Consider the following 27014-nt stretch of genomic DNA (forward strand, 5'->3'; position numbering starts at 1 on the left):
TCTCAAATGAATAAAACAAAATATCATAAAAAAGAGGTGCACAATTAGTGTCTATCGGGATGTCTACTGTCTGCTTAAACATGTTGTCAACGGATATGTTTAGCATAGTAATTATTACATGATTAGTATATTTGTTGATAGATTCAGAATAATTTGATATTTTCAATTTTTCCACAGAGCATTCGTTTTCTATAAAATATTTAGATAATTGCTTTGGTGCTTTCGGTTAGCTCAGTGGGTCAAATTGATATGCAACATGTGGCCTCACTAGGCGTCCGTTGTCATTTTTGGCTGACAGCAATTTTCAAACATCTTCATCTTCGATACTTTTTGACAGTTTATAAATGTAAGTTTCTTGTGGTGTTCTTTACGATATTTGTGTGGACTTTTGGTCTCTGAAAAATACGACAGACATGTTTGTACATAGGGGTACAGCCGCTTATTTCAAGTTACATATCAAAACTATGAGAGATCGAAGAGTTCTTTAAAGACTTCATTGGGTCGAAGTTGTAAAACGACTCATTATTAAGAGTTATTAACCTTGAAAGGCAAAAAAAGTAGTTGATATCTTAAATTTGTTTTTCTTGTTTTGTTTTTGAGGAAGTTGGTTTGGTAAAACTAAGCACTTGGTATTAATTTTTGTACACATATGACCGGAACAGGTTGGAAATAATAAACGATAATGACTAGAATATATGGGAGGGTGTTTTCATATTGTAGATAAGCTGTTATATTGGATAGAAACTAGCCTCAAGATTATGCATTATTTTGTCTTACTTTCCTGTATATAAAGTTATCCAACTTTCACATTTTTATAGTTCAAAGCTAAAGTATATAATAATAATGAAAGTGTTTTATTTTCTTACAAATAAACATTTCTTTAAAAGGTTACTTCGTGATAAGTACATTTATCTAAAATTTGTAGGTATGGCTTTCCAATAAATGACTGCAAAATGACGGATAATGGGAAATTCATTTTATGTCATAATTCATTTTTGACATGATATACATGTCTTGTATGTTTCTTTCCATTAAATTGAATATTGTACAGGTTAAACCTGATCTCACTGATTTAGAGGTCACACGATTTAAAGACGCTATGTTACAGATGCTTGTGCACTTTTGATAAATTGAAACTTCAACTGTTGTTTCATACTTTAATATATATGAACCACACGTTCATACGATAATCATTATACGTAAACATCAGATTTGTTTCATTAATAACATTTACAATAAATGTTCACTGGACATCACATAAAAGTAGGGAATGTATTATAATGTAATTTGGAGTCCAATGAACACAAATCAATTATGAGTATATAATTCACATAAAATATAAACAAAAATAACATTTTACTCCAAATATTCGATTTCAATTCGACTAGAAAGAGACTTAACCACAAGTCTCATTTAATGTATTTTGATTTCAACATAGTGACCCGTTTATAAGTGAGACAATGATATGATATATATTAAATGTTATTAGGCAATCAGTCTAAGGCAACATAGACCGAGGGTAGATTATGGCAAGAAGTATGAAGTCAGGCACTTAATTCACACCTCAACTTTCAATGGGCAAGGTTTAACACAACCGATTAAAAGAGGAAAAACAAAGCGAGAAGCACAATATAAAAGGTCAGTATAAATTAACGACAATATCCCATCCATTCTCAAAAAAGTATAGAAACATTTCAATAACAAATGGATTTCCTTTTATATGGCAACGTTCCCTCTAAAGTTAGAAACAAGCACATTGGTCTAATAAACGATCAGCACTTTTTGGATTACTCGGAACGTCTCTGTCCGAACCATTACCAAATGATATGAAAATATGAAGGGATAAATAACAATCACTCCCGGATGTTCTCGTCTTTTTCCTGTAACTTTGACTTTACATCAACTTGGTTTGCTGAGGACACTTGAGGATTTTGTGCTGCAAAGTTTTTGTCAATAACTTTCAACATTTCATTTAAATAGTTCTGAACAGCAGTCAAAGACGCCACAATTGCTGGTGATCCAAAACCATGTGTAATCAAACTGAAATGTGTTAAATGTCTTTGAATTCCGGGTTCTAAGATGGTCTGTGGTCTTGTGTTACCAAGGGGAGATCGATCTTGATTTAGAAGATCCATAAACTCTTTCATTATTTGTCTGAAAAGAAAAAAAATAACAATTAAATGTCATGTCATGTATATGATTAAAAACTTTTGAAATTAAATGGAAGTCTTCCTTTTTTAATTCCATGTAGAAAAGTCAGCAAAAAATCAGACAAACACACATAATTGATGGCTGATCTCCAACAATATTTGTTCCACTTCATTAGCAGGCAAGTATTTCTCTTAGATGTCCATATAACAATTCATCTTTTCAAATTAAAAAGTATTGATCAAAAGACTTCTTGATAAAAACAAAATAATGTACAATTAGTAGTTACTTCATCTAGCAAAATGTTGTTATGTCAAAATTGTTTCTTTTTGGAAAACGAAAAAAAAAAACCGAATTACCTTGTTACAAGACACACCTTTTACATTAACACATACAGATAAAGATTGAGATTATTAAACATTATATATAAAAGTCTTCTCTGATATATTATTAACTTGAATTATTTGTTTAGGAGGGTTAAGTACAAATGAGTACTTCCCTATATTATGCCTCACAAGATGGCTAAATACACAAATATTTCACAGGTAATTGACAGGCGAAAGTCAATTTTAAAATCAACCGATAACTTACTTAGTGGCTAATATCATATTTTTTCTCGTTACAAGTTCTGATGGATCTTGTGTATTATACTGCCGACTATTGTACTCGGCACACTGTCTACCAGGGAATTCCGTCTCACATAGGTACCCGTAGTCACGTGCTAGTCTTACTGCTTCTCCTACAAACAGGTACAAAAGTAACAAAATCAAATTAATGTGGTATTTTAAGTGATCAAAAGTGGAAAAGTGGTTAAATCTCGATAAATGGCGTCATTACAATGTGGGAAAGTAGTCTGATTAATCCTTAAAATTGTAAATTGAATTAGTATTTTTGGTGTTCATTACCCATTTCTGTGTAATGAGGAATAAGTACATTTTCGTCAAGGACACGGTTCAGTAATTTGATGAGATGGTACAACGTGTCATACATCTATCAACTAAGATGACAACACGGAAAAGTCTTACAGTAACAAAATTACTTCTTCCTAGGAATGTCAACTCAGTCTATGTTCTTACTCTACAAATTGTACTATTTAGTAGGTATTGTTGTGTCTTACCGAATTGATTTAGGTGCCAACTTTCGCGACTATAAGAAACACAGATGATTAATCTGTATAATAAAAAATTAGCACGAGTGACGTCTTTGGTCCATAATGATATTCTGATTTACTGAAACATAAATACCCAAGAAAAGAGACTTTCCTTGCGTTTCTTAGGTTCCAGCTGCTTGTTATACAGAAAGTCTGATTTATTCTCTCATAAATATCAATATATAATTGTACTGTTCAAAGACAAATCAAAACCTATAGCAAATTTAACAAATCAGGAAAAAAAAACATCTTTTCTTCTGGGTTTTTGTTTTCGTTCATATCACGTAGATGTGAACACGTTTATAGGTTAGTTAGACCAAAATAAGGCAACAAATCAATAAAACAATGCCACTGGTGAATATTACTAGATCAGAAGACGTTAAATCAGAAAATAGCCATACCTTCCACTAATGACGTCAGCAGCGTGACGTTTGCTGCCTTCCGTCGACCAGCGGGCAAACTTAATCCAATTTTGTCTAATTTCTCTCGTAATGACCTGCCTCCATTCTTCGATTTAGCACTGTGTTGAAAAAAAAAAACCAATTACACATGCTGAAAGATCTTTTGTGTTGTGCTTGTTGATAAAACAAATTTGATTTAAAGAACATTTTTGTATAAGTCTTTGAATATTTCTGTAACAATCGTGGGAATATTTTCATTGTTCCATTCTGTTATATTTCTTAAACCCATTTATACTCAAAATGAAGTGAAAAATAGAAACAAAGTAATATACAAATGTTCATCGATGGCATTACTACACTATTATGGAATGAGTATGTAGTAAAATTCGAAATAATCTATATTTGACGTTGTTTAACCCTATAATACTCGAGACTTCATAATACATAGTATATATAGCCAACGGTCATATTTTAAATCTAAATCCATCGTTAGAGCAATTTTTGACAACTTTTCCCTTTATGATTATGGTCAATTTTGAAAGCAACAATAAGCTTGATTAAACCTTACTCTCGGGTCAGTCAAACTGAGTTTTTGTTATAACCATTCCAAAATTCTGTTAATGAGCAGTACATTTTGCATCGAATTAATGAGATGAAACACAAAGCAAATATTACTTCAAAGATTAATATGTTCTCTTATATTCACAAGAATATTTGACAAAACTTGATCCTGACTGGACATTCAAAGCAAGGTCAACAATCTGTATAATATAATACCTAATCCGAAAGCGTCCCTACTGGCATAATGAAAAGACCACTACATATTAAACACTGTCAGTCTGTCCGTAGCTACTAAATCCATGAGTCACATTGTTCTTTCACAATTGAATTATCTTTGTTTATCAGAAACAGAATTCAATAGTACCAAACTTTTAATTTACTACAAACTTTGGCCTTAAACAAGAGACCCTTTGGGGTAAGTTTATGAGCATGCCCAATATACACTTCCGCGAAGAAGGAATTAGGTAGAAAAAAATAATTTTCGTCGCAAAAGTGTACATTGAGCATGCTCCATGCATGATCATCGACAATCTCACAGTTAGCACAAAAGGGTCTATCGCAGGACAGATACTTACCGTCGAAGAACGCCCCCAAGTAATGAAGCATTTAGACATTCAGGTGGAGATAATCTTCTCTGTACTTCAGCTACAGTAACTTTGTACTTTGACGTAGAGCTAAGTAGCGACAGTCTTCCTGGCACAGAACAAAATATATCACCAGGGGAAGTTACTCCTGATATGACTAATTCTTTTCCATTTTCATTTTTAGGTCGAATACCTGTAAGATAAAAAAAGAACAGGTTGGAAGAACACCTATGTATGGTAAAATTTTAGCAATAAGTCGCTATGAAGTTCAATGTAAAAACAGTTTTAATGCGCAGACAAAAAAATGAGTATTACGTAACAATGTCTGTCAAGATGGGTTTTTTTACTGATAAGAATCTATTATACATTCAGTTTTAAGCATTTTCTGTATATTCCAGTCACTCAGACTTAATAAACGAACAATGAAGAATGATTTTCAGCCCAAATAATGCATTGTATTGAAAAGAAAAAGGCATTTTCTGGAAAAATCAATTTGTCGTACATTCAATTTACAAAATGTCTTAAACGTTGTGGAAATCTGACAACGACAGAGGAATCCCTTCTAAGTACTCAACTCGCCTTAATTGCGAAACTCCGTCTATGAAGACCAATTTAAATACAATTTTGGGTCATTATCTGCAGAACTGATGATATTTAGCTTGAGTGAAGTAATATAATTTATCTCTTATTCGGCTCTCCTCTAAAATGATTTGCTAATTACGATCTAAATTGTGTTCTTCGATAAAAAAAAGGTCTGAAATAATCTTCATCCCAATTGTTTGAGCATAAGGGAGGCAAAACCATGTACAGGATTTGTAATATTATCCGACTATAGAAGACTGTACTGCTGTGGATTCTAGTTACACGACTTCTTTTTACATTCTAAAATGGTATGGCCTCTATTCATTAGCCGCAAGGTTAAAAAAATCTGACCTGCCAAGAAACGGACGAAGTCGGACTTTAACGACACTCACAAATAAATTGATTAGTGCCAATGTGAATGATAAAGACTGTAGTATAGTTTCAGAGGAAGTATAACATTTTACATAATGTTTGCCCTCGATGCAAACTGTGTAAAATTCATAAATGAATATTTATTGTATTTCAAATACTGCCATGAAAATAAATGTTATTTATGTCCGGAAACATTGCAAAATCTAGACTAATACCTAATTTTATTCTTATTATGTTGTTCTAACCTTAAGGTCTTGTGAATAAAACAACATAGGCTACAGTGTTGCTATTATTGCGTTCTCCTTACTTATTGTAGACACGTATTTTTGCCACAATATGTAATATCAACACAAGATACACCCCAACGACCTTACAATAACCAGTAACGATTGAAACACAACTATAAGTTGATGCCATTAACACAAGTATTATAGTTGCATTACGATTTTTTTTATGATGAATGAAATCCTCCTAATGCTTTACGCATGCAAGTTTGTATTTATGACTTAAAATCAGTAATGTGTATCAAGGAGCAGAAAGCGTGAAATTCCTTCTCTAATGTCCCTATCATCCTTCAACTAATTATTTATATAAATGACATATCTTTCTCTCGTGTTAAAATATCTCATCAAGGAGGTAGTATCCGTAATTTATATATGTTCAACATCTGAATTATGAAGACTGCCATTTTCATTTCTAAATTACGAACACAAAACCCACTATTAATCCATACTTAAAATCTTATATCCCTCGAGTTTCTTGTTTTACCGAACAAGCTTCAACAATAAAGCATTACAAGTTCCCATGAGTTGAGGTACTATCATGAATGTAAAATGGTCATACTTGTAAGTGAAATATAAATTGATAATATTGCTAAAACATTTCATTATTTGAGCTTCCAAGCAACTTATATTTACAGCCTTAACAGCAGTCCTTGTAAGCAACAATACTTCATTTTTGTTTTCCTTTTAGGGAAACGGTTCGTTCTGTTTGCTGAAAATAGTCAAATAAACCACCATCAAAAATGTCGACAACTTAAGTAGTACTCCAGCTAAGAATTATGCAAATTCTGTAAAATGTGATACACCACAAAAAAAAGCTACACATTTTTACTTTTGTTATTATGTTGCTTTATAGGTCTTTATGATGAAATGTATAATTATCAATTCCAATATGTCAGCTCTTAGGTGATAATCCACATTAAAAATCCAACAGTTAATATTGTATTTTAGTATCATTTACAGAGTTACCTCCCATAATTTTGAATTCTACAGTACATTCTATATAATTTTTATCCTATGAACAAGGTTTATATGGAAAGCCATATGTTACTTTCTGTTTACTATGACATTTTAAACAAAATATCAAAATTAAAAATGTGTAGGTTTTCCAATCATGAATCACATTTTGCAGGATTCTCATGCGGAGTGCTACTTAAATTTTGTGTGTGTTGGGGGGGGGGGGCGGCGACGGAGATTGAGGATCGTTCTGAATTACACCCATAAGAAACAACACATCTATATGAACCAAAGAGAGAAATAATGTAAAGATAGCTCTACGTATTCTTACCTTTTCTAATGACACCGTGACTGTCTGTAATGTAATTACTTGTATCGTCTATAATGTTCTGAAAAATAAAAGGGGCAAATAATAATTCTCTTAGAAAGTATTATCTAATTAATTGATGTTAAAAGGGAAATGTGTTGTGAAAACTAAAAACGGTAATCAGTATTATGGTAGTCATGGTAACATAGTATAAATGTCGTAATTTCAGAAGTGAACGGTAACTATAATCTGTCATATGACAAGATGTCGCGAACATTCCATCCATCAAACCACTATATCAACAAGGACCGGCGACATACACACACGTAATTGAGATTCACTCAAAATTCAAAAACAAAGATATATAAAAATTGTAGATAAATATCTTCAATTTCGATGGGTTGTTTTATCAAGTTTAAATCTGTACTATCAAATCTTTTATGGTTAAAATTACTATTCAGTCATCCGCAACTATTCATTTGCAATTTCAGATTTGTGAGAATGGTCAATTAAATCACCATTAAATGTATTTAGACCGAAGTGGAGGCCAGTACCGGCCTGTAATGGTCATCGTATTGTGCAATGGCCGAAGAATGTCATTGTGGGCTGACCTAAAAATGTCGTGGGCTTTAATAGGTGTTGTATCATTTTCCGGCTTAAATTCCAATTTATAATAATTGGAGTTTCATTTCCAAAGTAAACTTTTCTTTTCAATATATAGGAAAAGTGAATGAATGGCATGAATACGTTTAACCGTGTTTCGATACGCCTAGAAAGTTATAAAAGAATTGAATGATGCATATATGGACAGGCATGTGTCGCCGGTTTATCAAATTTTCAAAGTAAAAATGCAAATGTGAATCATACAAATGCATGTGCTTAATATCATAGCCACGTGATAATCAGATAGTTGACCGCCATCAGATTGACCTTGACCGCTTGTCCGTCTTTTTTATTCTAATTCGCGCATATATTGTCAGCAGTAAATTAGATCGGTGTCATTCTTCAAATAATTAGTTCCGAGTTTGAAAAGGAAACGAGGGAAAAACGATTGTAGGATTTATGTATCCACATGTGCTACCAAGAACCTTTGTCTTGATTGATAAAAGCTCGTAGCTCATCTGTCAGAATGTGTTTATGTTATGATAGTATGGGGTGATAAAACAGAACTAAAACCATCATTTATGTTCTGCGTGGTCATCTAGACTTTGACCAGAGATCTTTCATTCTGTCCACGACGAAATTATTTATTTTAGGCCAAGTTTTCAGTAAATGCTTGGTTAAGTTAGAATGGACACTTGTCCTTTATGATATAAGCAATTTTCGGAGCCACAAGTATGTCAAAAATGTCGTAAAAATTCGCCATTACATTGAATCTTGGTCACAGGTAAATACTCAATTATTCTCACCAGATGTGTGATCCTATATAAAACACCATAGGTAAGAGGAAAACTTAAAACATGACGAAATAGGGCATCGAATTCAACAAAATTTACCCTTTTGTGACAGCCAGTCAACAGAAAAAAGCTTTCTCAATACTTTCACACTAGAAGAATTCGTTTTGTCAAACTTTATGAATTTCGTCTTTTTTAAACTACGTTTTATATACACTGAGGCAAACGAATCAATTCTAAACTCGTATGTACACGGCATTGAAGGATATACATGTAGGAGTTGTAACTCAACATATGACTTGGTCTAGTATGGTCTATTTTATTAACCACGATCAAGAATAGAATAAAATAGAAAATAACTAGAAAACAGGGTGCAAAGCTCACTTGTTGATACCCGCACCCTAGAATCTCGAAGCAGATGGAACAAAATAGGAGGTACACAATGGCATCATGTGAAAAAGAATGTTTAAAGGTATCATCAAATTCCATTCATCGGTTTGAGAGGAAATGCAGATTAGAACTGGAAACGGACAGGCGAACGAACGGACAGGATTATCACTTTTGAAGCGGGGAGTGGGTATAATGCTTATAATGTAATAAGGAGTAATGGGAACACCATCATAAGACCTCTACTGCCAAACTAACGCCATTTCTTCTGTTTGGGTTTATTTTTCATATAGAGCAGAGGTAGGAATGAAAAGTGGTTTTAAACTAAAATGAATTATTGTTACATCTTTACATGTTTACATGGAAACTTCAGGGATGGACCTCTTAACATAAGAATTTCCCTGAAAAAGGCTAAATTTGTCCAACCTCCTTAACATTGTTTCCTCATCACTGTATAAAATTTGAAGTTTAAGTTGCGCTCTAAATGGGATTTAATACATTAATGAACGTGCGTTATAATAATTTATACTACATACACATGTATAATAATATATATATTGAAGTAAACCGCAAGATCATGTTAGCCAAAAAACAAAAAAAAAAAACAAAAAAAAAAAACAAACAAACAAAAAGATTGTAATAAGGAAATGAAAAATAGTCTTATTTGTGTGCATGTAAAACAGACATGACTAGTACTACTACTAGGTAAAATAAATATTAATTCTTTTTGGTGAAAATTGTATAATTTCCTATTAAGTTCCATTTTCCACTCGGTCATCAAATATCTATTTAACTATACTAACCGTAAATTGGTCTCGCTGGGCAAATTAGAATTTATTTAAATAGGCATTGGACACAAGTAAAAACCATGCATTGTTGTGGATCAGGTAATAGGTGTGCGAAACTAGACCCCCACTCACGGACTGAATGGGTGTCACAACGCCAATAGAAAGATTACTTTTAGCACGTTTTTATCAAGTATTGTTTAGTATAGTTTAGTCGATAATCTGCTGACTAAACAAATCTAATTTTTTTTCAACCATGATACACCAAAATGGTTAAATTTCGATAGTTTAATGATTTTTCATAAACGAAAAGTTACTTTAAATTTTGCGTAAAAACATAAGTGGTATCTTCAAATCGTAAGTGGCGGATCCACACATCACTGACAACGTTAAAATAAAATAAGTTTTATACCACGTTAACTATAAGGTACGTTGAATAAATATTAAAAAAAATATTTTACCTGTTACAAACAGGTACATAATTAATACGTACAATTTACTTCAAATTCAGCTGTTGAGTTACCGACAATTAAACAAAAATAGAATGATAAAAAAGTATCTACAAAATTTGTCATAAATGCTAGGAAAAAACACAAAACAACAATCGACTAAAAAAATCAAAATTCCATTCTGTAAAATCGTGTAGATTATCCTTCCGAACTTTCACTAGAGGGGTATTCAATCGCCCCCTTTTTAATCAAACAATATTAAATAAAGTTAATACTTACATGGAGTTGAAAAATCCGTTTTAGAAAACTTATTAATATGCTATTATACCTCTCTAAACATATAATGCGTGAAGTCATTTAACAGTCTACGGAACGCGTGCCGTTCAGGTTTTAGCCTGGGGTGCACTCGGTGATTTTTGAATGGTTTTATCTATTATGTGGTGTAGTTTGCACTTGTAATATCCTTAGGCTCTTCTCAACACAATACACAAATCTTGTATTTGTATTTCTTTTGTGAATGGAAACACCTTAACTTATTCCCTTCCATATAAACGTTTTAATATTTCTATTTTAATTGGATCTACGATTTTATTCAAAGAAATGTTCAACAAAAAATAAGAGCGAATCAAAATTTTCCCACCCGAGTTATGGATATTTATAGTGTAAAAACTGATGTATTTTTCTCTTTCGTTAATTTTCAAACGTCAAATCAATTCTGACTATTCAAGAAATCTCAGAATTGTTAGTAATAGAAAGAAATTTGAAACCATTGAGAAAGTCTCTAATAACATGCATTTTGTTTTCTACGACATTTATAACCTCCAATTTTAAAAGAATAACATTTAAATCTCAAATTTATTCAAGCTACTTCATCAAATTAAAGATACGTCAAGTACTGTCGCTCCTATAGTTATATTCTGTATTTTTCTTTAAATTGAAATTTGCATTAATGTTTAAATTTTGATACATGTGATAAAACTCGACAAACCTGATGAACTGCGTCTTCAATAGCCTGTGTTACAGAATTGTGGTGCACAAAAGAAGCATCATGTTCCCCGAAGCCTAGGTGTCCACCAGGGACCAACACGTCGGACCGTCGGAATCCACTGTAGTCCAGCCGACGGGAATCATTAGGTGCTGTGAGTCCATGCATGTTATGAATGGGTTCCTCCTTGTAACGTATAGCCCTACTGTCTGGAACATGGATTTGTTGATAATTTTGTGATCCTGGGTGAAAGTTGCTCAAATGAGAGTAAGAGTCGGAGTTAAAATGTGCATGATGGAATTCCATACCCTGTTGTGCCTGGAGGTTGTAGGGTGGAGGAAAGTATGGTGGTTGGAAGTCCGAGGTTGGTGTATGTGATAATCTCGGAGCCGGCGGAAATGTTCCTGAAGATGACATAGACGTAACCAGCTGTCCCAGCCCACCATGGCTTGCAACATCTCTTCTTTCCTAAAAAGAAAAAGAACTACGTTAGCCTGTTAAAATAATAATAAAAAAAACACACACACGCAATTTAAGTCTATAGGGGAAAATTCATTTCATTGTATAGAGATCTTGTCATTAAGGCAATCTTTACACAAAATGAAAACACACAAGGACTTGTGACTGCAGTATAGAATTCCCTCAAAACATTAGCAATTTGTAGTCAATTTTTTAGGCGTAGTGATATATACCTCCGTATCAACGTTTCCATTGAATGCCGTGGGCATTTCTCGTTTATAGTAATTTGGCGATTGGTCGAGGTCGGTGATAGAAGTTCCGTTAACTTCAGCTTGTCCGTTTTCCTCGGCTGTAGCTACGTGATTGTGACCCACGGGGCTAACTTGGGCCATTACCAGTAAATATGTCCCTCGAGAGGTGAAATCGCTAATTCTTATAAATTCTTTCCCATGTATCAGAAATAATCAAACGCACAAATGCTGCACTGAACCACTTTTCCTAATTAAATGTTATACGTTATATGGTGATATGAAGTAAATTTTGAGTAACATGTAGAAAAAAATCGACACTTTAAAATAAGATCACAGTCCAACACCAATGTGTAAACATCTAGCCCAAAGGCACAAATCCAAAATAAACCTCGAGCAGTGTTTTAATACTATTAAAGGACTAGCCCATTTCTCTACGGCTCAGTGAACGAGAACAACGAAGCGGGACGAATAGGCGGAGTTAATGAGTAATATTCTTCCATATTTGGTCAATGGGAACTGATTGACACAATAAAAGAAACGCCCAACGATTCAACACCACTCAGAAAAGTAATAGAACACAACTCATCCAAAAATGTTTCCAATGAATTGGTCTTTTATCGAAATAAATGAATGGGAAATACTGAAATTAGATTTCATGCAATTAATGGTGTTTACTCAATTTTTTCAATCAAGTTATCCGGGTTGACTTCGGAGGAACTAAATGTTATAGAGAAGTGACACGGTTGATAATCTTTGTATAAGATACTTCTATTCATTTAAAGATATATTGTAGTAAATTTTGCAGAAAATTTTTACATGTAAAAAAAAACTATTCTAAATATTCAACATTCATATGAAGTATTTACCATAAAATTTGCAATAAAAAGCGTTCCTAAAAGGGCACACAATATTTTCACTTTTTTATAAAGATCTTTACTGTGGGAAATAAAATCTATCGAACAAACAATGACATTAATTCCAGAAGATTACAGGATTAAGTCCAGCAGAGCTACTATATTTTGTTTTGTATTTAATTTTTAATTATCAGAATGTTTTCTCGCCCCTTTTCACTCAAATCCGTGGGATCCGTATTGCCAATGGACTCATTAGTTCTTATTTATTTAAGAGACTTACTACTTTACGAGGCATTTACACCTTCAACAGTTTCACAAAAATTGGATAATGGAAAAGCAACGACCGCATATAATCTTTAGCGAAATTTGTTCGGATTTAAAAACAAAATCGGAGCGTTTTCAATTGAAAATTTCTCTTATCATAGTCATGTGAAACAACAATTTGATCATCAACACCAACATTATGAAATTTTAGGAATGTTACTTTTATATTTTGATTCCAGTAAATTGACGTAAACATCCGAACAATAAATTTACTTACTGTTTTAAATACGAAAAAAAAATATTTAACAAAACAATGATCGGATGAAAAACTGAAGGGGAAATTATACACAACCGATTTCTCTAGCTCTTCGTTAAAATGTTGAATGCGTCAAATTCAAATTTGGTCACAAGACACGTTCACTTGCTATCCCAGGCATATGAGGGTGCTACAAGAGTAATGAAAAAATGTACAGATCACATTGTCAATATGATTTATTAAATCCAGAGGGAACAGTGGCCGATCGAAAGTTCGGCATATAACGGGGGGTCTGGAACTAATAATGATAATGATAATGGCCGCATTTATGAGAAGGCATGAACGTATTCAGACATTACATGGGTATTTGAACCGTACGCGTATGGTCAGGGGCTGGTTTATAAAAAAAACTCAAAGAGTAGATTTTCCTCAAATCCTTCCTCAACTCAAATTTTAACCAATCAGATCGCTTGAAATTGAAGATTTGAGGAAAACTCAAGGATTTGAGGAATACCTCTGATAATTTTTTTTATGAAACCGGGGCCTGGACCATATGTGTGTAAATTATTTACGCGTTCAGTTCCAACGCGTATGGTCGCGCTCAACAACGGGGTAACACATATAGAACATATTAGTATATTTTGACAAAATCTGCATTTTTATGCGCACGTCCTCATCTATATCAAATCGATTTCTTAAATAGTGACATTATGACAAAATAAGTTGCACAAAAAGGGAACGTCTTTAGGTGTAGTGGTAAGCTATTGGTAGAATTTAAATTGTACGCACAAGGACTGCTTTGAAAAACGTTAACAATATGCTTTTAATCTTGTTGTTTTAGTTTCATTTCAGTTTCTATGTTTTGATTCCTGTTCTAAACATTATTTATACATACATAATGACAAGCAGTTTCTATTTTGTTCAGGTAATTTTATCTTCGACTCTGATGATTTCTCAGACCATATAGGCATACAGCCGGACAATTGAGTATTTTTGAAAATCTGCATAATCCGAACTGTGAGTTAATTCCTCATTTAAGGTCCCTATGGTCCTTAATATATCATATATGTATATAAGTGCTTGATAAAAATTAACGACCAATTGTCAATAGTTTTATTTGACCTATATTTTTACTACATTTTTTCTCTTGGTAAATAATTTTGAATGAAGCAAATAATCTAAAAATTGGATTCCCGATTGACTATCATGAAAATTGAGAAATAATTCACGCAAAACACTAGGGGGTTAGGGAACTGACCAGTGCATGCATGAGTTTATGAAATTTAAATTATTATTTTTTTTTATTTCCCCAATTATCCTTATAAAGGTTTACAGTCGGTTTCATATATAGAAATCGAAAAAGCCTTTCACGTTATGTGACTTAATGATTTTGGTATGTCTTTTAGTGATTCCATTTTTGTTTTTGTAATTTGAATTCAGTATTTTCATTTATCTTTTCCCACGTTAAGCTTTTATGATAAGATCAATTGTGCCTCCTAAATTTTTCCTTTGAATTTTATCCAAATATGATACACGCCACACTCCAGACTCTGATGATAAAGTTCAATACAAGACCTACTCGAGACATACATCATACATTTACGTTAGTCCTACAAGAGAACATGTTTCTGATTTGGCCATTTAACGAAACTATTTCAGAAAACCTCAATAAATTACCTCTTCTCCACTAGGTTAGTTAGTAGGTAGATTATTTACCTCAATATATTATTATTATTATTTTTTCTGTTTAACTTAGACAAAAAAAAAATAATAACAAAAAATAATGTATTTACTGCTCCTCTACCGACCCAATTTTTTGTGCATATTCTAAACATTTTATGGCCATTTTGGCTCAAGCACAGTTAAAGTCCACATGACTAACCCATTAAATCAGTGTAAAATGTTTTAAAAAAATAAAATAGTGCTCCTAACCACCTTTCATTTGGTAGCAAAATACAAGACTAGTGTTTGTTTTGGCCTTACCAAATAAATGACAATACAATTTTTTGGGTAGGGCTTTTTTCTCTGGATTGGACAGGAAAGCCTTTTTTTCCAGAAACTCAATACATCATTTTGTTTTGGCCTCTGTTACTCCGATCCTTGTTTATCTCAAATTTCAAAGTTTTAGATAAATGCTTCAATTAAAATTGAAAATGATTACAATTAAAGTTCATCTTTGTCAATGCGCAAGATTAAGATGTAATTTTAGTAAATGATTTGGTTTGGGGAAATCTCTGAAACCAGAGCTGAACACTTCAGCGGCTTGACAGGACGTTTTGCGGGCATTTACGGTCCTTTTAGAGAAAAGAACCACAGGGCATTGTAGCAAAATTATAAATAGGGTTATGTTATTTTATTTGGGAGAGTAAATACATACCTCAGTATATCCCCTAAGTAATCCAAACTTAGTATGTAACACACAGGTCACTTATGGAAATGAGAAGTAGGAATGCGAGCAGGATATTGTTTATTTACTAGATGTACAACAGTTATTGTCTGAAGCGCCAACACTATTTATATATTCTCCACATTTACATACAACAGTTACAATACTTATTCCTGGGCGCCATGCTTTTGCGCCAATTTTTCAAATATTTACTCTTTCATTTGCGCCACAAGGTTGCATTTCATTTGCACCAAAGATTATTTTTTTCATCTGCACATTTTTCCGGGTAACCGTTAGGTAAAGGGTGATAAATGAAGTTTCAAGTTAATAGTATTAACGATCTGCACTCGTAAAAACAGTAAGCATCGGATATAGAACCAGGGACTATATGATACTAGTAGTATAAAGTCCCTTGAGGTAGAACATTACTGGTTTATAGTAAGCAAACATGCATAGTGCTTATAGGACGATTTCAAGGTGACTTAATACTCTGTTTTATGCTGTAAATGCAATACCAGAGTTTTAATCTTTAACATTAAATGGCTCACCCTGCTTAAAATCCAACCTCCACTTCCCCGTGGTGCACAGGAGTACATTATATTGTAACAGATAATGTTGGCGATCCAAAAGTATAACAATGTTATATTAATTTCACCGCTAATTGGCACAACAGCAATGGGTCGTTAATCCTGTATTCAGTTTGCTTTTCGCATTTGATATTTTTTCCTGACTTCAATAATTATTTAAAGTAACATATTAACATACCATAATCTAATGAGATCATCCCTTTTCAAATTTTTAAACTATTTTTTTTAATCTCGTTAAAAGGAGAACTGCAGCATGATAAAAAAAGAGAAAATAATGCATCATACAGTCGACGCGAAACAAAACTACTAAAACAGAACAAACAAAATATTTTTTTTTATTTCCCAAAAATTAAATGTGCCTCTTCTTTATTTCAATGGAATATTTTGCGAAATAATTTCTTAATTCATTAACTTTTTTTGATTATTTGACTAAAACATGATAACATTTATTTTTTTTTTCATACAAATACTCATTTTTGTCTGTAAAAATAAGTTGTGTGGAAAGTATTTACTTTCCTAGCTCCCTTTCCGCAACCCAAATAAAACAACAAACAAACAAACAAACAATATGACGAATCATTAAATAATAAACGTACGTATGACATCAGTGGCACCTATGATCTATCTCTCTCTCCTGACATTGTGATATCCACTCCAAAATCTCAAAATAATATATAACGGGCTGTATATCTGTCAACCATCATATCTTTTCAAAGCTAATATTGAATAAAGTAACTGTTAATCGAAGATTCCCGTTTCATAACGTAAACATAAAATGTTTTAAATCTTATGATTTTGCAAACAGCTAGAAGGGAACTATCGATTAAATGTGCAGACTAGGAGATATTTTCTTGCATAGATAACTCTTAATTTCAGAGAGGCTCATACATATTATTATTTTAAGTGTTTATCTGTAAATTAGAAAAATATGAAATTATTTTCATTAATTCTTTCAAGTACAATTGAAAATGAAATATGAACTTACTGGATAAAGTTCCAGTTGGGTAGAGTTTTGCTGTCGAGGTTATGTAAGCTGGGGTATTTTTACTTCACGGGTGCGAGGATGTTTAAAATTGAGATTACGAAAAATAATAGGGATCGTAAGACGATTTTGTGTTCAGTTTTGCTGACCACTTATTAGCTTTTTATTTTATAAAGCAAAACAGGTACTCGATTTAAACACTGTATCATCGCTTAAGTGGTTTTGTGTTGCTTTTGCAATCGTTACATGGATTGAAGTGTGGATTGGTATTTGTGTGAACAATGAGGATTAGTGTTGTCCGAGACAGTCTGGCGCTACCGGCCACTGTTGTAAAAATACTTTCTGAACAAATTAAAACGTTTCCTTTTAAATAAGAAACAAACGAATTATACCCGCAATTTCAAAGGAGTGAAAAGCCAGATTTTCTTATCTTGTAATTGGTTCTATTTATAAATGATCATTTTTATTCAAATTTTACTATGAAAATAAACGTGTTTATTTAGTGCTTATTAAGACAAAGGATTCATAACCAATTCACTAATTTAATAATTTATAAACTGAAAATACATGAAGCTTTATAGCTTATATTCACTCGAGAAATCCCGAACATGTTGCTTCAAAAACATTATCCTCTCTAACGATGAATCAGACCCTAAAGTTAAAAGGTTCTATAATTTTTCACAAAATATACATATGCGTATTGTCATGCATTTTCTGCTTTCTTAGGATTAAGAACTGTACATTAATTCAAATTACATTTTAATATAATTTTCATGTTTGTTTAATTCGGGTAATTAATTATGGAAGAGTTATATATGACAAATTTAATTCTAGAAAAATAGAGCAATCTTTAAAGAAAGGAAAAACTGCATTTTCTGTGCCAAAATGTAATCTCATAAACATTCCATTTGTCAAAGTTACATAGAAAACATGGGATGATTCAACCCATAACATTGGTCAAGCTATTTTGTCTGTCGGTTTTGATAACTGAAATTAATTTGACCATTTTGGTCTCGTATCTATAATTTGTATCTTGTCTCTGTTCTGTGGGTGTAACTTGATAACATGTCAAAGTTTCGTCATCAGTTGTACAGTAAGCTCCTTTTATCCTCACCTCTATACATCTGTTATTTATAGTAAAACTAAATCATTTGTCTCAGTCTCAGTAAAACCCAAAGATCCGTCACAAAATATATACAATCCACACAAAATATAATGCAACGGGACGTAAATATAAACGACCACAAGGAGCATTTATTGACCTTTGTTTATGAAACATCTGTTATAAAAAGAAAGGTCCACAAGAGTTTGCTCCCAAGTGTGTGGTCGTATGCACTAACTGAGTCATTATATGGTTTCTTAGCGAACATCATTCAAAAACATACTTCTTAAATCTTAAATGTTCATGTATACCAGAGTATTACTAGCGATAGAAAGGGTTTCTAATTTAAGAAAAAAACAAAGCCGTGCCCTTTACTATCTCAGAAGTGAGATATTTATACAATTTATTCTCCCTAATTTTCTCCAGTGTCTTCCGTATACGTACGTGTACATCCATTGTATTAAATAACAAATGTAAAATACTATCCACTGTCTGTGTCAGAAACTAACTGGAAATTTGAAGAAAATGAATTCGATTCGAGCATTTTATATTCTTGACCTTTTTAAAAGCCGGAAAAAAGTTTTAAAAAAACGTACACATTGCAGATAACATGCAATCGCTTTTGTTGACCTCTCGTGTTAACGAGAACTGACGACAAAAGGCCCGACCAATATGAGAATACACGAGCGAGTGAGCAATTATAGCGAATGTAGTCATCACAGTCGGATATTTCCTTTGAATGCTGGTCGTGAATGCAAACTCGTTATCTTTATCAAATCAAAACGCATGAAAAGGACATGGCAATTATATCACGAAAACTAAATGAAAGTGAGACAGATTTTTCTATTGGATTCGGAGTCAATTATTTCCCATAGACAATTCATAACACATGAGCAAACCACATGATGCCGATGTTTTTCTGCTGTTTCGGACAACATGGGACATGACAGCGTTTTCGTGCCAAGAATAGATGAAATTATTTGTATTAATATCTCTACTTATTATCTTGAAAAATATCGAAATTGAACAGAGTGAATAAGGTTCTCAAGAATTTCTGAAGACGGATGAAGTTACAGAGCGATCACAGGTTATTATGTGGATGACAAACTCGTAAATCCATTGATGACTCTCGTAACGGCATTATAAATTGAAATCTGTAACTTATTCATTCCGTGTTATATCGTCAAGTGTGAAAGACGAGACCTACCGAATAGCTTGTAATTTGTAATCACACGGGCTTTATCTAGTTTTTGAAAAGCGGAGTGACAAAATCTTGAAGGATATCATTTAATGTTAGTTGTGAATTACTTGTTACAGTCGGTAAAAAGAGTGCCAATCATAAAGAAGAAATCTTACACCCGTAAATTTCAAGTCCTTTTTTAGAATTCGTAATTTTGTCCAAATGAATAAATCATCCCTCCATGCAGCTGACATGTCTATTGAATGAAAGGAAGCTAAAATTTTGAAGATCATGAGAAATTTCTTAGATTGGAATAAATTACCAATTCAACTGCACCGACATGCTGGGCATTATTGAAAAGACCAAAACCTTCAATACCTTGATCAGTACTACAGAAAAATTATAAACTTTAATCGTACCAAGGTGACTTTAAAAAATATGTTAGCCATATTTATGTGGTCAATCTAATTCAGCCGGCACGCGAAAACGATTGCTGGCAATCTGATAAATGGAAAAGAAAAGATTTACCAAACGTTTGGAAGAAGATATGACCCAAGTGACTCAATTGATAATGGATATACTTTAAAGTGAATTATATGATTACAATTATATTATAGAACTCGTCAAGCATATACTAATATTGGCTAAAGCAGAAAAATCATATTCTTATAGTTAAACAGTTAAATGCCATATTTGGTTAGGGGAGGGGAATTAAACAATCCATACAATGAGTGGCAGCTGTCAACAATCAAACACACCTCAGCCATCATGGAAGAAAGAAAACGACAGAAGAGCGATAACTCAAATTTTATCTTTGTAAAATTTCCTAGAATTTATTACAGCTTTCATTGAATTTCAATATTCGTCTAAGAAGTTCTAAACTAGTACTATGGCATCAGCCATTTTATTACAAATGGGGAAGGCTGTGATTTTTGTGAGAAAAAAAATTCCAAATTTGGCTCAAAATAATTTCTGACCCGGACATGAACAGAAAAAAAAAGATTTAATATTTAAACCATTACTTAACAATGTCGATTTTCAGACGATCATTTTATCTCCGAATACTGCTAAAAAAGTTATCTTCGCGCTTCCGAAACAATACAGACAACAACGCACGACAGAACCCAACCAAAGAGAGGCCAGAGTCCATTGAAAAGCTAGAAAACAAAACAAACAAAAAAGCATAGAGACTGTCAACAACAATCATGGGGCTACTTTTAAATTTTAAAAACAAATGACCAAATGAATAAGCTGCTGAATATTGAACATTCACAACAATCCTATCATAAACTATACAAAAATATAACTAGTATCATGGCTGATTTTATGTAAAATTTCGACATAAATAGTCGTAGGTATATATCAACCCCGTTCCTGATAAGATTTAATATTTCAACAAAACCTGTACTGCTAATTGTTCTTCACACGCAAAATATTATTCCGTAATCAGTTTGAGACTAAAATTAAGATTTACATGAAACGATTGGCATAAATATGGCAAGGTTTATTCCAGCACACGTCGAATTCGATTTTACTCGTGCAATGCAACGATCAAACAAACCCAGTCTCTTATGACTGAAATCTATATAATAATTAAAAAAAAGTCAGATAAGCACTCTGCCGAATGTAGCTGTTGAGTCATGTACTTGTAAATATGTTAAGTTGTAAACAAGACAAAAACTAATGACCAAATTGTGAACTGTTACGAACTAAATGAGAAAGGTCAAACGAAAACAAACAAAAACGTCATAATTAACTTCAATGGTCGACCTATGTCATAATTTTACGCTAAAATCTTGGTCTCAACTGGTTCAAAGGAGGACATAAATATACAGAAGAATTTGGCACCTAGTCATACCATGTGACTCATTATAGCCTTTGCCGCATATACATCATTCTGGAAAATAACTTACTGTATAGACAATAAAAGGACTCGTTCATTGGTTTCACCTTGAGCAAGTCAACAAAAAGATTTTTTTAGTTGCTCTCTCACTGCCACACGGTTCTAGAGTTGCTATCAATATCGACTGAATATATATCAGATTATAAATAACAACATCAAAATAAGTGATTTTTACTTAGATATCATACGAATTCGAAAATAAAATGTGGATTAAACTAAGTGTTCATCGAACAAACAAACAAACAAACAAACAACAACAACAGAAAAAAAAAGAAAAAGAAAGAAACAACCAAAAAAAAAAAAAAAAATTAAAAAAAAAAAAATTAAAAATCACGCATATGATGATAATAGAGGCACTTCATGTATAAAAAGGTATATTTTAATGAATTATTGTGTTCAAGATACGTAAGATTGTTGACCTAAAACATATGCAGTTTCTTTAATGATCACTTTGCAGAACAAAAAAGTAGATATTGTTGCCATCTTTTTAAATTTTTTTATCATACAGAAGAATCATATTTGATATTCAGAAAGCTCAGAAAAGGGGGTATATATGTCTGATTAAAATACCGAGCTCTCTTTGATAGCGGCTTTGAGACCGGCGTGCCATTTGTACTTCCTTTCCTTTTAACAATATTTTTCTTTCTAAAATTTGTGATCAATACGCTCGGATTTTTTTTAAAAAGATAACTTGAGCATGCAATGAGCGTTTGAATATTGGTGTGGAATCTTTATTCAGCAAATGTAGTCTAATCAAGTAGGTAGAAAAGGGTATTAAGATATATCCAGACACGTTGTGTCATTCTCTATATAAGTATTCCGCAAAAGTTCATATTTTTGGCGAAAAGAAAAAGGTAACTATTTGACTTTGGAAATTTTCACCTGGCACTAATAGTAAAAGGGAATATTGTACCCTGATTGTGTATTTAACCGTTTATTGAGTAATGTCTGTATGATGAATCGGTTGTCCCAAGTTTACGATTATTCATATTTACTTAAAGCATCTAATACATCAACAAGTCTTTTATCAAATGAATTACTAAACGAATTATACAGCAATCACACCAAATATTTTGATCAGATGAATTTGAAAATTTGATTAAAGGGCAAAGAGTCCTTATGTAAATGAAACATATTTCAGAAACGCCATATTTAGACCTAAAGATTCTACGAGGGTACTTCCATTGAATGAAGAAATTATGGCAATCATATATTTATTTGATTGGCTCAATTTTGGGTTCGAAAGTTATTTTTCCATCAATATAATCCATTTATACAAAGGCCAAAATAGTTCCAAGAAATGATTTTGACCAACAAAATGATAATAATAATAATAATAATAATAATAATAATCCTAAAAAAAAACCAGACAAACAAAAAAGATCAATCAACTTCTGCCATTTATTTCAGATCTCGTTCAGTTAAGCGTGCGTTTTGCTTTTAATAAACTTTTCATCTTAAGGTAATAAAACAATATTCTATTTCTCATAAATCGTGATCAAAAGTTATTAGAAAGAATTAACTTGTGTTTTAGTTATATTTTAAGATTTAATCAAAATATTTTTGTCTTTGCTTTTTTGATGTGTAATGCCGGTCCCGTACGTGCACGTGTTTTCTCCTAGTTTTATCTGACAAATTAGAAAGTAGTAAAATGAAAAATCATTTTTTGTCAGAGATACTGATATATCATATAATTTCAAAATCTTTAGAGGACATCATGCAACGCCGTCTACGTTGTCTTCCGCTTCTTTTACAACAGTCCGTCCACTCTTTCGACTAGCTCGTGACTGTCACACAATCTGTCATTTTCAAACCAGCGAATTTAATGTGAGTTTATTATAGTTACATTTATTGATATTTGATACACTAATCTTGAGCAGGGTTGTTGATTTAGACAATTCATGAAGACAGTTTTATTTGTTTTTAATGATTAATTATTTTTTTCGCATGCGTTATTCCCGTCATGCGTTTGCGAGCATATGAAATGGTTCTTGCTATGACATTTTGATTCTCGAAACAGTAACATTTTGGTCTTGTAAAATGACCTTGGATTTTCATTTGTATCATTGACTTTAGTATCAATGAATAAGTTTTTAATATGAAATCCACAAGAAACACATATATATACACCATCTATATCTCTTCATTTTAAATTTATTAAGTGATTGTGAAGACTGACGTATTCACACAAAAACAAAGAAAAGGTGAAAATGTACAACAGCTCAAGGCAAAATGGAAAGACAAAAGAAGTAAAAGAAATTATTTGTTATGTCTTTTTAGATTAAGTTGTGTCATTACATAGTCTTTAAAGTGTCAGTTTTATCACAAACAACATCAGTGTTTTTTTTCTTTCAAACTTGAAAAACTCGTATTTTTCCATGATAAATTATTGGTATAGATAGAAATCTCTGGAGCGAAAGTTATTTAGTGAAAGTTTACTTAATGTAATTGAATTTGAATTTAAGTGAAAATAGATTTTAAATGACAAAACTAAATGGCTGTTTATTTCTATCTATCCATTTTTATTGTTGTAAAATTATTCTGTCAATTTATTTCAACTGAAAACAAAATAGAATTTGTAATAATTGTATTTAATTTTGGGTGATTGAGTCAGAATAAACTTATTTCTTTTAAGTAATATTATCTCCTCAAATTAAGACGCACAAAAATCATACAAAATTATTCAAGAAAATTGGTAAAATGTTAAACAAATGTTTAAAATTTAAAAAATCAGTATTCATAATTAACACAAATCATACCTTAACAGATGCATTTTGGTAGAAACTTATAAATGATACTACACGGTAATAAAAGGTGCACATTTTCCTTCACGTTTCCGGAGTGCGATTGGCGTTCTATGTCCGTTATGATAAAAGTTTCCGGAATATTTTACTGTTGATAAGATTTTACCCTCTTTTACATCAAATTGTCTTTGTTATTTAATCTTCTAATGCATAAAATTGAGAATTAAGTAAACCTATTAACGATGTTGCGCATCCTTACAATTTCCATGTTGCGATTCCACCGATAAAACATCATTTTGATTCAATTTGTGTGAAAAATGGGAATAAATCGACCAATTACCACTAAAAGAGACAATTCGTATACAAAAAGGTAGTCCAAGTTGAAACCGATAAAAACAGATTATTGGGACATTAATAGTAATTACCATTATCTCTTTATAATGAATGGTAGGATCAAATCGTTTGCTTTCTAAGCTAATTGACTAACTGAATATTATCTTGTGATGCTACCAACTCGATAAATAATTCAACAAGGAGATGTCCTGATATATCAGTTCCAATGTCATCCACTTATTAAAAATACATTCATTCAATATAATTTTGGATTTCAAAGACCTAAGTTTTCTCTTGATAAAAACTATTTTTTTAAGTTGTTATTTTAAATATTACATTTCATTCTGATCCTTAGAAAAAAGCAATCTTTGTTATTTTAACGAATTTAAGATTCAAGTTTTGAAGTGGTGTTAATATCAAAGAAATCCAAATTAGAATTTCAGTTCAGTTTAAATTTGACCTGACGTAAATTCACCCAACAATAATAATATTTATGTATATATGTATAGAATTTATACTACTAATCCTCATGTCTGAAGATTATGAAAATAAAGTGGGTGAAGCGGTTAAAATTGCCCGACCGTAGACTTACGTGTGATATATTATCATTCGGAGTAAAACAGATCAACTTATCTTCTTCAGTTTGGAAAATAATGAAGAAGTTGATGTACATGAATCGAAGATTGGCGTTTTCTTAAAAATAACACACACAATTTCAAGTTGAATTGTGAATCTTTTTTTTATTTCGAATATAGCAATTGATCTTGTATCTATAAAAAAAAACCACTCATTTTTTCAGTGTTCAGAGTATCAGGTGAAATTTGGCCCTTTAATTGGTAAAATTTTAAGAATTGAAGAGAACGCATGACATCACCAGAAACAGAAAATATGTGGAACTATTTAGGACATGTACGAATATTGAACCTGTCCCTAGTACGGTGATACATCTTATTTTGACATTACAGAGAACACGATTAGTTCCTTGGGGTGGGCAAATACACACTGACAAAATATAGTTGTAGATTCTTACCTTATTAAAGTGAAGATTGATTAAAAAGTTTCAGCTTTTACGCTTGAAATGGTTGTTAATTTGACAACACAACAAAGGAAATATCCAATTAAATTTGCTTTGAATGTTCAAAGAATGCAAGGATATTAGACATACGAAAATATACAAAAAAGTACACGTTTTTATTGTATAAGTTTAATTATGATACAGATATAATTTAATTAAACGATCCAGGAAAATATTGTCAGATTGTAAAAAGGATTTCTCATAAAAAATGTTACTTTGGAGCTTGCGGAATAGAATGTAAAAAGATTTAAAAAATTGATTAAACTGCTCGCGGAAGAGTATACTAGTAAGAGGGCATATAAAGTGAACATACCTGCCATGGTGCGTTCGATTCTATCGCCAAGAATGACATCGCTGCCCCAAGTAGAAATCACCAAAATGTGCTGGCAGAAAAAACTTCTAAAATGACCGATCAATGTATTAAGTTAGCTTGGATGGATACTTCACAGTTCCATATCGTTAGGTGCTCAGAGCTATCTAGCAATACACGACTAAGAAAAGAGTCTCCTTTAACGTTTGATTATAACCAAAAGCAAACTGTTTTCTCTTGTCCTAAAGCATATATCGCAACTTCGTTAACATTTCTAATTGAATGCGAATCTGATTCTTAAAGTTTGTTTTTTGTTGCACATAAATGGAGCGTTCTGATTGGTCAAACGATTAGTTCTATCTACCAGGGGGTGTTAACCGATGGTTAGGACGATATAAATACCGTACATCATTCATTTTAATTTTGTGTCATGTGTTCCACAATATCACACCTGTATCACTGATTAAAATAAATAATTCACGACATTACATAACATTTAAATTTCTTATAATAATTTTTTTCAAGCTTTCTCAATACCAAGACGCATTGAAGACATAATGAAATTAAAGCATTTATCTGACACGGCGTAAACCATAACAGAATAAACCAAAAAGTAAACACGGACGGGATTAATTCCGGCGAGAATCTGTACCGTACCAAATTCTTAAATACCTATTTTCCACCCGACTTCATCCTTTCATTTTATTTGAATAACACTATTACAGGGGATGAACTCAGTAGTTCTCGAGACAGTTGTTTTCCCCTCAAATTACCACAAAATAACACGGAAAATCGCACCTCTCCCGTTGTGATCCCTTTATTGTAAAAATATCCCTGGACTCTTACAGAAAGGAACGATACGACGGCATGAAATTATTTTATGCTATTTTGAACGCGTTTCCTACTCATTGTTAGGAGCCTAAATTACATGTTCTCTTTATTTCACACATTTTTGTCATCACGATGGTTAAAAGTGGTAATTATA

General features: G+C 32.2%; 1 protein-coding gene across 2 annotated transcripts; it reads right to left on the reverse strand.

Moving 5' to 3' along the window:
• Nucleotides 1-1153: 1153 nt before the first annotated feature.
• On the reverse strand, nt 1154-26290 carry LOC148629238 (transcription factor AP-2-epsilon-like). 2 transcript variants are annotated; one of them, XM_088546700.1, is made up of 7 exons: nt 26033-26290; nt 11347-11811; nt 7368-7425; nt 4836-5037; nt 3700-3818; nt 2740-2887; nt 1154-2154 (listed from the first exon to the last, which is right to left on the reverse strand). In XM_088546700.1, the coding sequence occupies exons 1-7, from the start codon at nt 26069-26071 to the stop codon at nt 1854-1856; spliced, it is 1332 nt and encodes a 443-aa protein (XP_088402826.1). In that variant the 5' UTR covers nt 26072-26290; the 3' UTR covers nt 1154-1853. The 2 variants fall into 2 exon arrangements, with proteins under 2 accessions (XP_088402826.1, XP_088402818.1); XM_088546692.1 differs by lacking the exon at nt 26033-26290 and adding an exon at nt 12036-12429.
• Nucleotides 26291-27014: the final 724 nt, after the last annotated feature.

Source organism: Perna viridis, chromosome 1 (genome assembly GCF_037379345.1).
Source record: "Perna viridis isolate PV_CMFRI_1.1 ecotype Kerala chromosome 1, ASM3737934v1, whole genome shotgun sequence".
Classification (NCBI taxonomy): domain Eukaryota; kingdom Metazoa; phylum Mollusca; class Bivalvia; order Mytilida; family Mytilidae; genus Perna; species Perna viridis.

What these genes read in the sequence shown, in the direction of transcription:
- LOC148629238 (XM_088546692.1), bottom strand. Translation starts at nt 12,194, where the DNA reads ATGGCCCAAGTTAGCCCCGTGGGTCACAATCACGTAGCTACAGCCGAG. An exon ending in ATGGAAACGTTGATACGGAG is followed by an intron (nt 11,812 to 12,035) that starts GTATATATCACT and finishes TTTTCTTTTTAG; the next exon opens with GAAAGAAGAGATGTTGCAAG. An exon ending in CTTGGGGGCGTTCTTCGACG is followed by an intron (nt 3,819 to 4,835) that starts GTAAGTATCTGT and finishes TTTTCAACACAG; the next exon opens with TGCTAAATCGAAGAATGGAG.